General features: G+C 39.1%; 1 protein-coding gene across 1 annotated transcript; it reads left to right on the forward strand.

The window, feature by feature from the left end:
• The first annotated feature begins 1,855 nt into the window (after nt 1-1,855).
• On the forward strand, nt 1,856-16,070 carry mylipa (myosin regulatory light chain interacting protein a). Its single transcript, XM_055053744.1, has 7 exons — nt 1,856-2,073; nt 3,690-3,880; nt 10,947-11,132; nt 12,300-12,497; nt 12,621-12,785; nt 13,284-13,707; nt 14,703-16,070. The coding sequence occupies exons 1-7, from the start codon at nt 1,987-1,989 to the stop codon at nt 14,895-14,897; spliced, it is 1,446 nt and encodes a 481-aa protein (XP_054909719.1). The 5' UTR covers nt 1,856-1,986; the 3' UTR covers nt 14,898-16,070.
• The last annotated feature ends 561 nt before the right edge of the window (nt 16,071-16,631 follow it).

The raw sequence follows: 16,631 nt of genomic DNA on the forward strand, positions 1-16,631 counted from the left end.
AATGGCTATTTTAGTTTTACACCAGTTAGCAAACATTGCGTGTCCTGCTAACATTCACACTCCCTCCGACCCCCTTTCCATGAGCAACTTACAAACATGCTGCACTGTTTACTTTATTGCTGTAAAATAGGCAGTAGTAAACACATGGTCATCTTGGTCAACACTGAGTTTTCAAGATTGAAACAGTTTGATTTGATGCAAACTAATTAGTTTCCCTTAATATACACTAATTCGCAAGATTCTGGAATTATTCAAGCTAATCTTTTATGTTGACCAATCTGTCTCACATTTTTCAGATCAAAACCACAGTCCATGCACTACTGGTACAATACAATGCTTTAGATCAAAGCTCATGTGATAGAATGACCCAGATGAAGTTGGAGCGTATATTCAGATAAGAATCTACGGCAACACTACGAAATTGATGTTTGCAGGAGAATTCCAGTCAATCTTTTTGAGCTTTATCAAATTTGCAGATGAATGGGAAAATAACATAAATGACTATTAGTGCAAAGCTAATAGAAATGTACTCCAAAAGAATTGTAGATGTAAATGTAGTAAAAAGGTCTAAACTTCAACTCCGGTTCCCAAGGGTTTGTGTTGTGCAACTTTTAGACGAGTCCCTGGTCAAGTCAGCCTGAATCAAAAGGTTGAATTCTACAAAGACCTAATAAAGACTTGATTATTTGACTGGGTGTGTTGAAGAAGAGAAATTTTAAAGTTGCAGGAATCAGCCCTGGAGGGCTGAAGTTGAATGAATACCTTTGGTCCTAACAACAATGAAGTATGTTTTCCTTCCATTTCACAATTCTGCTAAATGAAGGGGATAGGAGTTATTTTGCAAGGCGCTGTTGCTAAATGCTAAAACATCATTGGTATTTTTCCTTCAGTCTCCTCTTATTATATACATATCACTCCAAAATGCAGCGGTGGAAGAGTGCAAACATATCGGAAAGGCATGCTGCCCTCGCTCTAAATTGTCCTCTGGCAAACAAACGATAAGCTTGGCTGAATACCTTGCCTTCCTTGGTTTTAAAGTACATGGCTGCTCTTCTCTTCACTTTCCTTGCCAAGTTTGCCTCCATCACAATACAGAGCTGCTGAATAATAGATGATAAAACAGTAGCTGTTGTGGATGCATTGGGGGCAGAAGACATATTGAAATAAGGTCACATAAATATTAGGTGCTCAAATTAGCAACACTTAAGCTTCATGGTTGGAGGCCCTTTTAGCATGTTTAAATTCTCCTCATGACTACACAAACCAGCTCAATGCTTGACAGATTTATTTTGTATTTAATCTTTGTTTATAGATAAGATTAAGTTAAGAATATCAATTTCAGAATAGGATGTTGTAAAGTAAAAGATTTTGCAAAAACAAATGAGTTCTATAAGAAGGTGAATAGTGGGTGGCTGATGTAGAAGTTGCGGAAATTAAATATTCATAAAAGCCTTGAGTTGCAAAAAAATAAAAAAAACAGGTGAAGTGGAAAGTTTCCCCACTAGTATTGCAGCTATTTCTGGGTCATAATCCTCTACATTATTTATAAAAATCTATGGAAAGCCATTAAACTTACCCTGAAGTGCACTGGCGTGATGAAATGTCTAATTTATTAAGTTCAGGTGTGCATAAATAAAAGCTCTCTGGTTGCATACAACCAAACCACCACAAGAGGTCGCAGTGCCTCTCAAACAAGAGCTCAACTTCATCGTCCAATTTGCGGATGTAACAACGCTTCCGATTGGTTAACAGAAGTTCCGTAAGTTACAATAAACCGTCTGTGATTGGATGCTCTTCAAGTAGGCGGGGCTACCGGGGGCATTTCATTGATATTTCATACAGCTGGTGGTGAAGATTAGTCACGCTGAGAGAACTGTGAGAGGAAAGTGATGACGGCTTGATGTGGAGGGTTTCTAAAGAGGGCAAGAGACTCGTTTTGTTGGTTTAAAGCGTGGCGCACCAAAGACGACAAAACACGAAGCCAAAATGCTCTGCCACGTTACTCGTCCGGACTCGGTGGTGATGGAAGTGGAAGTTGACGCGAAGGCGAACGGAGAAGACTGTCTTAATAAGGTTAGACTCCGAGTAAAAAACCCCATAAATGTTCAGATATATGGACGGAGAATATTTGTCTTTCCGTCTCTTTCACTGTTTCTATCAGACAAATCACCGAAGCTGCTGTTTGAACCGGGACGCTTTAAGTTCTCCACTGTTTTTTAACTTTATTTTAAGAATTCTAATCAGCTATTTAAGCAGCAAGCTTTCTTCTAAGAAGCATGGAAGATGCTGATTGTATTTATTACAGCTGCCGTAACAACAAATGTTAATTGAGCCCCTGCAAAGACGAAGCGAAACTATTTCGTATTTACTTTGTAAACGTTAGTTTCCGTGGGTATCTAAACATGCTAGAGCTTCAGTAAGTCTCTTCCTGTATTGCCAGAAACAGATGGCTTAGGCAGAGGTAACTATAGGTCATTGTGTTTCATTGCGAGCTGCGCACGGCACTTGAGCGTCACTCAACCTGATGCTCTGTTGGTGCACATGAAACAAAACGAGATCGACTGAACATTAGTCGCACATCGACATGAATCTATTGGTTTCCATCTTCGTCTCTAGCTTTAAATGCAAACCTCAATGTATGCTGAAGCTATTCAACACTTGGGAACTTTGATTCCTGCTTTAACTAATAATCAAATGGTTAATGTTGTTGGTGAAACTGAGTTCCCTTTTACTGCTGCGTGATTGCATGGAAAGAATCGAGTCATTTTTCCTTATTTATCTTTAGTGGGTTCATCACTCTTCAGCTGTCACGTTTTGGCATGTGTTTTTTTTTTTTTTACATTTCACATTAAGCTGTTTTGAAATCTATCTTCTAAAAACTCTATCCTTCAAGAATTTATTTTTCACAGTTGAGACTTGGACTAAAACTTTTTTCTGTTTAAAAGAAAAAGCTTTTGGCTAAATTTAAGGAGTACTTTAAAGTTTTAATTTTGGGATTTTTAATTTTAACTATAAGATACAAGCATCTTAAGAAAAAGGAGGAACTCGTATAAATCATAAGTCTGAATAAAAAAAAAACTTTTTTTCTCCATGCGTCTGTTCATAGAGAGAGGCATGCAGAATTTTATAATTAACATTCATTTCTCTTTGGCTTACCAGTTTTGGCCACAAGTATTGCAACGACTAAAAAAGATGCACAGATTAAAATTCATTGCATCTAATGTTGTAAAGTTGGTGAGGGTAAAAATATAATGAATCACAAATCTGGTTCTTCATTTGATGATGTTTTTAGACCCATTGTGCTAAAGAAACTCCATCACTGGAGCAGTAGTTTTGGTCTTACTGCTACTAAAATGAAATGCTGGTTTTATTTTGTATGCAGGGCATATTCCCAATTTGCTGAGGGTAACAAATGGGTATTATCTCTGCCTCCAGGCTTTCTAGAAATGTTTGCCAGAAGTTATGTAATAACACGGCCATCCATGCTGCAGTTGAGGGTGAGATAGATTTGAAAGGATTCAAGTTTGTGTTCCAGCTGTTGTAATCCCTTAGAAATAAACGCCCTGCCCATCTTCTCTTCTTGCCTATTCAATATTTCCTTTATGTTGTTTTGGTTGTTTGACTCTCTTGGTATTTTCTAGCCTAAATTCCCTTTTTTTTTAGACTGAGTTTCCTTTACCTCTCTGCAGGTTTGCAGAAAGTTGGGCATAATTGAAGTGGATTACTTCGGGCTGCAGTTTACCGGCAGCAAAGGAGAGAATTTGTGGCTGAATCTGAGGAACCGCATCTGCCAGCAGATGGATAACGTGACACCCTGCCGGCTGAGGCTGCGAGTCAAGTTTTTTGTGGAGCCCCATCTCATCCTACAGGAACAGACAAGGTACCGCTGATTATCTTTGTTGCGGCATGAACATTTCATGACTGAAATGTCCAAATCATCTTGAATTTTTCTATTCAAAATTGTACTGAGATACAAAAAAAGTTTTTCTTGGTGCAAGTTCCTAATGGTTTTAAACACAGCTGTACCTGGTGAGACTAGCAATGTTGGGAGAACTGAGTGCTGGAAAAACACAAACCAGATCACAATCTGATGACTTTGTTTCCAACGCATTGGAAGTGCCCTTTAGTAACCTCTCTGTCAAGCCGGTTTGGGTTTACTATAGGTCATTATGACGGAGCGCCAGCCTGGAAATGTGATCCAGCAGCTCTGGGATTGTGTGTTCCTCTCTGCATGTTCCCCAGGGACCCTCTGGGCTCACTGGCAGCCAGGACTTCCATTGAGGTTGAAAAAAAACTTTTTGTGGTCGTTTTTGTTAAGACAAAAGGTCTCTGTTTTACCTCCTTTTTCTTAGACATATGGTTTTAAAAAAAAAAGACCAGTGTTAGACTTTTTCTCACACAGGTTTTGTTTTTACAGGAATGTCACTGTTGCAGATATGCCTCAATAATTGAGTTTATTTTTAATATTTTCACTTTCATCAATTTTCTTACTAAACTACAAGGGACTCAAGATTAAAATTTCCCCTTACTAATTTCCTTGGCAAGATTTATTGACTGTTCCATATTGCAAAACTGAAACTCTTATGAACCAAGGGGACACTTGAAGAAACAAATCGGCAAAGTGTTCCTCTTTATGGTTAACCAAACGCAAGCGTTGTTTGTTTGGAGCGATTCCTTAGTAGCTGTTTGGCTTTTGTACTCGCCTTTTCCTACTTCTCCTCTTCAAGGATATCTAGTTTCCTCTTTGTGGTCGTATTTGTATCTGTTTGACACCTGCCGACTACTACGTCTCATTCACCCCGCATTGTCTTTGTTTGCTCTGGCCCATATTTGGCAGTATTTGAAGAGAGAGGAAGGGAAAGTGAGGGGGAAGGAGAGGACACTTGGCTGCCTGTGCTCTGACCTCCACTAGATTAGAAGTGGTTATCTTGACCACTGGTTGTGGCTGAGAGGATGGGGGATGGATAATTGGCTTGTTAAAACAAAGACATGACAGTGATGCCAGTCACATGAAGGCCGTGCTCTTAATTGAAATGCATTAATGATTGGCGATTCTCATCTGTAATGTTTTGCAAGTCTTGTTCCATTTGTGCACATTTATTCTAACTATAGATGCAAAAATTATACAGTACTTTTGTTTTTGGAAATGTGCTCAACTTGTGTATCCAGTAGTTTTAAAGGTTTATTGGGTGTGATTCCTGTTAGAGCTACAGATGTCACCTTTCACCCAGTTCGGTTGCAGTGCTTCTCTGCATGAGCTGGTCTGACGGCAGGATGAGTAGACATGACTCATCAGGAAGTAATACATTTGCCAGCCTGTGGGGGACTTGCAGTTTTGTGATCTTGTGGGAAAATATTGCCACTTCATGCTCATGACTGATTTGTCATGAGCATAAAGTGGCGTGCTCATTGTTCTCCCATATGTGCATGCACGAGAGCAAAAGACATTGCTGGAGTTTATTGACGGAGCCAGTTTTATCGTGGAATGGATGGTCATTACTGTTACACCCTTCTAATATGCCCGCTTGCGTAACGCTCCCCATCACATAAAGCTGCTTATATAAGCCGCTGTGTGCTTTGCTGCCACGTAAAGCTCCACAGGTCACTTTAATGTGCAAGCAGTTGGCAGTTTTATTCTCTTAATTTGACATTTGGTTGAGTTTCTTGAGCCGGGAAACATGATGATGTGATGTTCATGGTATTGCCCTTTTTCATTGTGGAGTTGTTCATATGTACATATTTTATTTTTCTGTATTGATGGTATAACCTGCCAGACTTTGCCTTTTTTTTTTTTTCTCCCTCTGTTGCCACCACTGGGTCATATCCATATCCTTCTGATGCAGCTGTGATTCTCAACATCCACTTTTTTTTTTTTTAACCCTTGGAGCTTTTCGCTTTAAGCCACTCTTTCTGTTCCATTCTTGAAAGCAGTATTTATAAATCTGTATTTTATGGTTGTTTTTGAGCACTTTTTACAAATGTGGTTCCTTTATTCTTATGAATTCCTTTTGTAAATTCATTTCAAACATGCAGCTGCTTTGTAATGACCATATTTGACTAAGAAAAAAAAATGGCGATATAAAAATCTTATATAACTTTATTTCCTTTTCTCTGGTTAAAGGGCACGAGCTCAGAACCATCACTGATCACCTCCATTATTTGCGTCATTAAACTTTTACTATTGGCCGCTGAGCTTTATGTTAATCATTTTCCCTTCATTAATGGTCACATTTAGCATTCTGATCATGCAATCACTAGACCCCTAAAAAACTAATGTTTTTTTCTATAGGCTTTCTAGCAAGGGCAAAGTAGTAACACAACTGTTGACTTCACAAATTAAAAATAATTTTATCTTGAAATAAAGTGAAAGTATTTTAGAACTGTCACAGGACAGCGTTTCTTCTATTATATAACCTCAAACAAGCAAAACTTATTCAGATGACTTGAAGACAACAATCTGTTCTTGTAAAAGTTTTTTTCTTTTTTTTCCCTCTGCTGGGTTTTGGTCTTGTGACAGGTTATTAATCTGAGTAGAAATCTTCCCCCTTTTTTTTTGTCTAGTTTTTTGTTTGTGTGTTTTGGCAAAATACACTAAAGAGACAGGATAGCGCAGTTTGGATCAAGCAGGCACATGCTGTTATGAGATTCTTGCACTTTAATAAAAATGCCACAAACTTACCTTCATACAACAAATGTAACATGACCACATTTTATTGGAAATGGATTAGAAACTGTTTTTCAAATTGGTTAATATAAACTACTCTATCCTTCTCTGAGACAGCTGATCAGAGTCCAGCAAAAGGTAGTGAAGCTGGAATTTTGCATTAATCTTTTGTCTTAAAGCCAGATAAATCTAGTGTCATGCCAAAAAGTCTCTGGCATTGTTTTTAAATACTTTAATGGAAGTGAAACATTTTCTAAATTTATCTCCTCAAAATAAATTGGTGTCACAAACACGATTTTATCAACTTATTTTAAAATCTCAAAGCAGTCAAATGTGTTTTCATTATGTTTGAAAATGCTTCTAAATTCATCAGATTTCTTCAGCATTTTGCTAACTTACTTTTAGTTTGCATTACTCATTATTCTCCTGGATTGGGAGCTGATAGAGGTATTTATTCAACACCACAACTCGGAGTCTGTGCTCGGCTGTAATTATCGTTTTACTAGCCTGGGACCCAAGCGGTTTAGCCTGCAAACTCTTTTTGTTTAATTGCTACGTGGTTTTCAGCTCAGTTTGTCACAGTCCAAAAGAGCATGTGTTAAACTCAGTGCCCGGAATTAATGTGGCGCTACTTCATGTTAAACTGTTCATTTACAAGTTTCTTCACAGTCCGCCTACAAGTTTTCCAGAAGATGTCGAGCCGCGGTAACTATAGGTCATTGACTGAGAGTAACCTCGCTGCATGTAGCTGCTGGCAGCAAGTTATTTGACTAGCTCACAAACCACATTGTTGGGAGTCCAACCAGTGAGGTCGGAAACTCTAATGCTGATTGGCTGAATGTAGAGCAGTCTCTAAAGCTGTGGTGTTGAGTTTCAGTTTGTGGGGATGTTTTGTTCCTGTGTTGAACTGACTTTTTCAGTATGACACTCGGTAGGCACAGAAAACAAGAGTGACTTTTTTAGACTGAAATGCAGTTTTTAGAAACACTAAAGTAAAAACTATTTTGGGAAAAGTTTGTAAACTTGCACATATCTTTTGCAGTTTTTCTGCTTTTAAAAACAGAAAGCTTACTAAGATTATAGGTTAGTAAGGAGTCTACGGCTTAAGTCACAGTACAGAGGAACATATTTTGTTGAGCAATGTCACAGTCCAAAAACCATGTGTTAAATGTGGCTCTACTTGTACTGGTTTTGACATAAGCCAAAGTTTAGGCGTCCGGAACTCTCTAAATATTAAAATATCTAAATTGTTGCATATCTTTTGTAGTTTTTAATAAGTGTAATTCTGGCAAATGAATAATCTTCTTGAAACTTTAACTATGCATTATCTCCTTAAAGGATAGAAGATTGTGCTGTAAACAGTATAATACAGTAGAAGTAGGCCAGGAGACTTTGGTCTCTGCAGACTTCCTGGTATTCAGTCTGTTGTGTTGCAGCTTGCATGGAGAATAAAGGCTATGTCTCTGTGTTAGAAGTACACGTGTACATGTTTTTTTTTTGTTTGAACATTGCTTCTTGATCTTGTAAATAAGGACTGAGCCATAAAGGGAAGAAACCTGGCTGCTGATAAACTCATTTGCATACAAGTTTGGTGGATGAGTCACTCATTATTTACAGGCGTTTTAACTTAATTAGATTGAATGTGGTTGGAAAATAATTTTACAGACATGCATCCTCAAAATGTAAAGGCTTGTGGCACAGAAATGTTTTGTCAGTTTTGTCTGGACCACATGTTGAAATTGACCATCAGCATGTGTTGGATGTAGACGGTGGACACTTCTTCTGTGCTCTTGTGTGTGTGGCTGACCCTGACAGGTGCTGAGGCAGCCTGGTTCTGGCACAAGAAGCTGTGCAGTTGTCAACTTAATGGAAGTCGATACGATTTAACTGGAGAAATTATGTAACTATAACTCAACAGAACAACCACTTATGGCATCCTAGTTCTTTTTATTTTATCCTTTCCTCTGCAATTTTGTTCGTGCTTGTAAATCATAAAATATTTACATTACAATCTGATATGGACTTGCACCATCTATTCCAAGTCTATTTGGGATCAACACGATGTTTTCATAACACTCATGGGGAGTCTTGATGATGTGACAAGCCAGTGATTTCTTAAAGATGGCTCACTGTCTGTGGGTTAAGTTTCCTTGTATGTGTCCTGTTATTTGTTCATGTGCTCTGCTTCCTCCACATTGCATCTTTTTTTTTTTTTTTTTTTTTTTTAATGGAAGCTAAACAGGAACAGCTATCAGTAGTAATCTCTGCCACAAGGCATGGTGACCTGCTGTCCAACCTAAAGTTGATGTCCTCTTCCAAACAGTTATTGGCAATAAAAAACAAGACTTGCACAATATTGTTATCCATGTGCCCAACTGCCCATTTAAATGGGGACCTTAATGATGCAGAAGTTAAACAGTAAGCATAGTTAATTGACTGCTTGTTTGTCAGATAAACCTGTTCTTGCACAGTTCCCTGAAACGAAACCCTATTGTTCCACGACCAGTAGTAACCTTGCCAATCCCTGTGAACTAGAGTAACCTCAGCAGCTTGCCCTGTAGTTACCTTTTTTTACCAGCAACCTGTCGTAAACTCTGTCAGGTTGGCCCTATTGTTTGCATCAAGCAGGTATCTGATGAGCGGCGCTCCATCACATGATGCCTGCTGGGCTTGATACAATGGAGTCCAGTGTTTGCGTGTTGGAGGGAATGGGATGTTTAACACCATATCAAAGCCCTGTTTGTTATGCCTGAGGGTAGTCAGCCATGGGGGCTCAGTTGTTACAGTCTGGCTCTAGCACGGTTTGGGGTGTGCTGACATTGTTTGTGTGACTCCGCTGCTGTTGATGCTGCTTGGAAGCTCTGCGTGTTGGTTGAGGTGTGTCTTTGTTGCAAAGTCAAACTGTACACGTTGCCTGTGTTTTTGTCACGAGGTGTGGGCTTGTAGGATGGTAAAGAAAATGTTAAAAGAACCATTCCTGTGATACTCCCACATCAAGAATTCAATGTGGGAAATGTTAGTTTTTCTACTTCCTTTAAAAATCTTCAGGCACAGTATGACCTTATTTGTTCAAATGAAAATGTTGCCAAGCATATCATGCTTCAAAGAGACGTGCAGCCTGAGGTAGGGGGGCATCTCTTAGCTGAAAAATAAAGCGGTTATTTTTTTCTGTTTCAGTAGACTGTTTGTCTATTGCAACAAGCTGTAACAGAAAAATATTTAGCAATACGACACATGGGTTAGGTTTTTGAAGTAGAAGTCTGATTGAGACAGATTTATGATCCTCTTTAGGTCACTGTGACATAGGTTATCTGATTGATGGATGTGAGGCTACTTGAGGTCAGTTTTCCTTATGTTGCAAGGAGTGAGTCAGTCAGGGTGTTGCTCTCATTTACGTATTGCCTCCTGCAGGTGGAAGATGGAGGACTTCACGTCTTGTGGTTGAAAACAATGGAAGGGCCCACTGTTTTCTGAAAAAGAGGCTGTTTTTTCCATCACCACTCCAGAACATGCTGTTCTCATGAGTACTCAGCCCAGACTGTACCAGCTGTTCTGACTGCCAGTGACCTCAAATTGTGAATAAAAAATATAGTTTTAGCATGTTGTTTAAAGCAGAATGAGCCTAAGCAGCATCCCTTGGTCAAAGCACAGGTACATAATCAGAAAGTAAAGTAAAATAGCTTTAGTGTAATTTCTATGAATTTTGTGATTTGTAGCTAAAGATTCAGTTTATCATTGGTTTGCTGCTTATAGGATCATATGGAAGATTCCTCTGTGCCAAACTGAATTAATGCTATTCATGAAAGTGAAACCTGCCCAAATATTGACAGCATGCACTGTAGACTTTTGTATTTGATTTGATGTAAGTTGCAATTAACATTAACAAAAATACATATGTGAAAGACTTATGAGGGGAAATGAGTCCCCTCATAAGTATTTCATCATGAGGGGGCTTTTTTCCCCCTCATGGTGAAATAAGTCATCATGAGTGGAGGGTGGGTGTTCTTGCAGTACTTTGTTCCTTCCCTCAAATGTACAACTTGCTTTCCATAATGGTTCAGCCAGAGCAGCCACACGATCCAAAAATGCCATTTTAAAGAAGTGAAACTAGGGAAAGTCTTTTGCTTCCTAACATGTCATCCTAACCATGCTGTGGAGTATTTGTGGAAATAGGTTGCGACGTGAAACTGAACCATTAATTGTGTAGAGGTATAAATGTTAAGTTATGACGCATATGGATAGCATGCATGTTCATATTCTCCATGATTTTTGTCTTCCACAGACATCTATTCTTCATGCATGTGAAAGAAGACCTCCACAATGGACACCTGCGCATGTGCTTCGAGCAGGCGGAGGAGCTAAGCGCTTTGCTGGCGCAAGCAGAATTTGGGGACTACAATCAAAACACAGCCCAGTACTGGTATTCAGAGCTGTGTGGAGAGGAGCCCGACCCTGCTACCATCAACAGGTACAACACACTCGTCTGACAAACTTAATGCAATCCAACTCTAAATTTATGAAGACCTACTGAAATCTAGGTAGTAAAAGGTAATATGCTATTATGGCAATATAGCCAATATTGGCATAATAGCATACAACAATAAAAAGAAGTTCTTCACTCCTTTTATGTAAAATGCAAATGATCATAACCATGAAAAGAGCTTTAGGAGAAATGAATCTGCCTCTTTCTGCATCAATGCTGAATCTGTAAAAGGTTTGATTCAAATGGTAAATTAATTGTGTAATTTTGCAATACGGAAAGGAGATATCGACATGATAAACACTTGGCCACATGGTCTCTATAAAAAAAGCATTCAGAGCTTTGAACGAACACAGCAGCTGACAAAAGATCAGATGACATTTATTTGCAGATCACTCCTGGCAATTTTTTTACTGCACATTTTCTCCATTAAACTGGCGTAACTGTATTGTAAAACTATTTTTTTCTCTTAAACTAGGTGAAAAGGGAAGTCATGTTTTCTATCAGAATCAAGTTGTTGTACAAGAGTCAAATGTACTTCCCTCAGCAGTTGTCCCTCCAGCTATATCCATTGTGTTTATGCAGACTACAGTATCTCTTTTGTATTTGCAGCTTTTAAAGAGCCTGAATCAACTGACACTGAACATTGCTCTGTTTTACTGCTCAATTTATACCAACATTTATCTGCACAATTCATAGCATTCATCTCAAACACAAGTCTAACAAGCTAAGCTAGCAGAATAGTTGTTTTAAATGTTGATACTCAAAGCTGCATCATCAATGTCTAACTCCAAAAAATTGACAGAATGAAAACCACTTAGCCACAGCCCTGCAGAAAATTCATCCATTAGATGTTCTGATTTTTATCAAAGCACCAATAAGTTGTAATTCCAGTAAACGAATTGGTCCTCTATAATTACGCGATAGACTTGAGCAAACACTAAATTTAGTAGAAATACAGACTATGAAGAATATTAAACCTTAGTAAGTTAATGTTGGCTCAATAAGTTTAAATGTTGACTGCAGACGGTTGCTTAATAAAAGCGTGTGCTTTGAACTCTTGCATTCATCAGGCCAGTCTTGTTTCACCTGCTTGTGTAATTAAAGTACAGCCAACTTTTTTTCTCACCACTCTGCACCTTGTTTCTGCTGCAGCATCATCTCCAGACACAAAGCTTTGGAGGGTTTAAGCCAGGCCTCAGTGGAGTACCAGGCCTTGCAGTTCATTTCTGCTCTGGAGCATTACGGCGTGGAGTGGCACTGGGCGCGTGACGCAAATGGTCAGCGGCTGGCTATCGGAGTGGGGCCAGAAGGGATCGCCATCTGTAAAGAGGATTTCAGCTTGGTTAACAGGTATGTTCTGCCATTCTAGTTTAGTATTATTGAATTTACCTTCTTAATATCCAACTTTTAAAAAAACATAAATGTCACTTCTGACATTGCCCGCTTTAATAATTTCTTACATTCTTGTCTTAGAGTGAGCTACCCCATCATCCAGATCGCCACTCAGTCGGGGAAAAGTGTCTACTTGACTGTAACAAAGGACACAAATGACAGCGTGGTTCTTTTATTCAAACTGATCAGTAACCGGGCAGCGAGCGGTCTGTACCGAGCCATCACAGAGACGCACGCCTTCTACAGGTGAGAGGAGCTCAACTCTTAACCATCTAACCCCAGTCTGTGCTGTAAAGTCATAGTGATGAATTTACATTTGATAAATGCACTGTCCCAAAAGCAGTTTTGCTCATGACTGATGAGCCCTGACTTAGCTGTCAGTGATATGCCAAGAAAACATTCAGAGTTTCTGTAAAATGTTGAACCCTGCTGATCTGAGGATTCGTGCTTGCATAGCCATTTGTGAGCAATCCATTGGTCATCCATCTGCAGAATTGAAGATTTACTTAAGGCCAGTAGATCTAAGTAATGGTGGTAAACACCTAAAAAATGCTCTAAGCACCCAGTATCCATGTGTACATATTTAGTAAATGTGTGAAGACAAATTAGAGCAACGGAAATGCATCAAGTGACAAATATAAATATTCCTTCTGAAAGTTTTTAATGATAGAATCCAAACTAGTTTTGAGTTATGAAGGTCATAAACTTTCCATTAAATATTAACCATGTTTTGTTATTTGTCAGGTGTGATACAGTTACCAATGCCGTGATGATGCAGTACAGCAGAGATTTTAAGGGTCACTTGGCTTCCCTATTCCTCAACGAAAACATCAACGTGGGCAAGAAGTATGTCTTCGACATCAGACGAACCTCCAAGGAAGTGTACGACCACGCCCGCCGTACTCTGTACAACGCTGGCGTTGCGGACTTGGTGTCTCGCTCCGAGAGCGGAGAGCACTCCTCTCCCTCTCACTCCCCGAGCAGAGCCAGCCAGCGAGACAAGGGACTGGACTGCAGCAGTTGCGAGCAGAGCCGGGCCCTGCAGGAACGGCTGCAGAAACTCAAAGAAGCTCTGCTGTGCATGTTGTGCTGCGAGGAGGAGATTGACGCAGCGTTCTGTCCCTGCGGTCACATGGTGTGCTGCCAGAACTGCGCAAATCAGCTGCAGGTGAGACTCCTCTCCACACTTGGAGAAAATGTTCACAAACTTTAGGTAGTCATTTGTATGTTTACCCTTGCATGCTTTTAAATTGAAATCTATGCTCAGCTTGTTTTGGCTTAATTCAAGTCATATTCTTTGTGATTTTGCAATTTCCCTAAAAGACTCTAATTGTGCTTCAGTTCCCTGGTATTATCCTTTTATGATGCTTTTAACAACATCCAGAGGCTTGCTTAAACTCTGACAACCTGATTGTCCCCTCTTTTAATCAGCTAAAAGTGCCCGTCTTTGTGAAGGCAGATTTTGCAGGAGCGTGTGTGAGAGAGTTTGTCTTATAAAAGGATTACAGCAGCAAGGCAAATCTCTTCACCTTTAGCTGAGCTGGAAAGCTTCTCCCAGCTACTAAAGGCGTAAATGGGTTGGTCACAAGAAGAAGTTTTGATTTCAAAATATAAATATATTTACCTATTCTAATATTTGGACCTGAGCAATTTGTTGATGTAATACTTCAACCACTTATTCTGCCATTACTGCCAAAAATCATTTGAGGTGTTCATCAGCTTTGCATATCTAGATTCTGAAAATTTTGTCTGTTCTCTGCAAAAAGGCACAAGGTCAGCCACATTGAATGGAGAGCATCGCTACACTGCAAATTAAATCTCTCCATAGATTCCCAAATCAATTCCATCTGAAATTTGACTGAGCCATTTAGATGTATAAATATTCTTTGATCTTAACCTGGTGTCTGCCGTAATCCTCAACAAGTTATATTTAGCATAAAGTAAGAAAGAATAGAGGGAACATTAAAATATGCAGGATGAGTCCTTCACAGAACAGCTACTTTAAACAAGATTGAATTACATCTAGATTGAATTGACTGACTTCTGAAGCCTGACAGCATTAAAGTTTGTGATTGAAATGTGAAGGATATGAATACTTCTGTAAGCCGCTGTAACTGGATAGCTGGGGCCTTTAGTCAAAAGCCGCTCTGTCTTTTCCCTCAGCTGTGTCCTGTGTGCCGGTCGGATGTGGAGCACGTGCAGCACGTCTACCTGCCCACCTGCACCAGCCTCCTCAGCCTGACTCTGAATGACAACCACCAGCACCGCAGCAGCATTCCCACTCCCATCCACAGAGACACGGACTCCCCTCACAGCTGCTCCACTACGGAGTACGAACACAAGCTCTACCATACGTAAAGATTTTATAAACCCACCAAAAACTCCACTATGAACACTTTAAAATCCTACCAGCAGTTTCACAAAGAAACATTTCTGATGATATGATACTCCACACGCTTGGATTACTCCTAGCTTCTTTTTTTTTTTCCTGAGTATTGTTTGCTCTGTGTCACTCTGTGAAACTCCATGTACACACCATAGATTGTTTTTGTTTTTTTGTCATTTTAGTTTTAGTAAATTATGGGATCAGTTGACCTGATGCTGAAATATAGTCGTTGAATTTGTACATTTGGTTGCTTTCTACTGCATTTCTTTGCTCATGGCTCCATAAGGCAATGATTATTTAGAGGAGCTAACCATGGTGGAATTTTATTTGTAAGTTATATTTTTGCATTTGACATTTTAAAACTCTTGTTTTACTTCATGGATTGAATAGTAGGGTTTAGGAGAGCATATTTCAGTTTGTCTTTATTTCTCATGTCCTGTTTTATTTTCTATGCCAATGAGAGGTGCATTTAGAGACTAAGCAGTCCTGCTGCCAAATATAGCTCTGGATACTAATTGGATAGAAGAGGCAGCAAGACTTGTCCTCATACTCTTGTCCTTGCTCGCCAACACTCCCTAAACACTCCCATTCAACTACAAAACTGGTCTTAATTATGGAGTAAAACTTTAATGCTGGTTCGTACAGAATCTAAAGTTGGCACAAAGCAGGAACTGCTTCCTTTAACTGGCCTCTGCTATAAATTTCTTCTCTGGGTTTTATTTGTTCTCTTGGACATTTTTAAAGGGTACTAGGAGATGTATGTGCAATACTTGCTTGCTTTTTGCCAAGCTTTTCATCCTCAGTTTTTATTTAAATTCAAAGAATATTTAAAACAAAAAGGCTTTGCCACCTTACTAAAGTTTTGATGTCGGGGAGGTTTGGTTCTAATGTAGCAGCAACCTTTTAATACAAATCTTCCTCAGACATGTATTTCTTGATGAAAACTGTTCCTTTTAATGCTGACAAGGTTGAGCTCTGTTATTGCAGGGGAAGGCTTTTTTTTCTCCTTGTGTTAAAGATTTGTTTCTGTTTTCTGAAGCAAATGCCACAGTTCTGTGAATTAACTCTTAATGTGAAAGGCTTTTTACATTATGTTCCTTTTAACTGAAAGTATTAATAAAATTCTTTTAAAAAAAAACTCATTTGTATCAAGGTTGGTCATTTTTGGAAGGGATGATCTGAATTTTTTATTTTTTGTGGAAGGATCTGTGCTAATCTAAAAAAAAGGTTTTGTAACTGAACTCCGCATAACTAATTATGAATACTCCCTTGTTTGTTTATATTTACAGCAATGGTGCCTAAAATTGGTCCTCGAGGGCTGGGATCCTGCATGTTTTAGTTCTCTCCCTGGATAAAATGATGGTTCGGTACAAGGCCTAAGAAGAACAATGACTTGCTGAAAAGATTGTTGCAACCACCAGGTAGTTTTTACAAAACCAAAACATGCAGGAAGCCGGCCAACTTTAGGCACCCCTGATTTACAGAACAATATGCAAGTTTTGACACAAATGCTCTATCATCTGGTTTGTAACAAATGCTTCTTTAAGAACATCAATCTCCACCTATATTCCTCCTAATTGGCCAAAACGTTTTATTGCTCATTTTATTATACAAAACTCTCCTTATTCTGTCCACACCCCGTGACAATTATTGGACACATACTACATTGTGCATCTAACCTAGTTGGGTTAAGCATGTCAATCCAA

This window comes from Poeciliopsis prolifica, unplaced genomic scaffold, assembly GCF_027474105.1.
Source record: "Poeciliopsis prolifica strain line A6 unplaced genomic scaffold, Auburn_PproV2 SCAFFOLD038, whole genome shotgun sequence".
Taxonomy (NCBI): domain Eukaryota; kingdom Metazoa; phylum Chordata; class Actinopteri; order Cyprinodontiformes; family Poeciliidae; genus Poeciliopsis; species Poeciliopsis prolifica.

What these genes read in the sequence shown, in the direction of transcription:
- mylipa (XM_055053744.1), top strand. Translation starts at nt 1,987, where the DNA reads ATGCTCTGCCACGTTACTCGTCCGGACTCGGTGGTGATGGAAGTGGAA. An exon ending in GACCCTGCTACCATCAACAG is followed by an intron (nt 11,133 to 12,299) that starts GTACAACACACT and finishes TTTCTGCTGCAG; the next exon opens with CATCATCTCCAGACACAAAG. An exon ending in GAGACGCACGCCTTCTACAG is followed by an intron (nt 12,786 to 13,283) that starts GTGAGAGGAGCT and finishes GTTATTTGTCAG; the next exon opens with GTGTGATACAGTTACCAATG.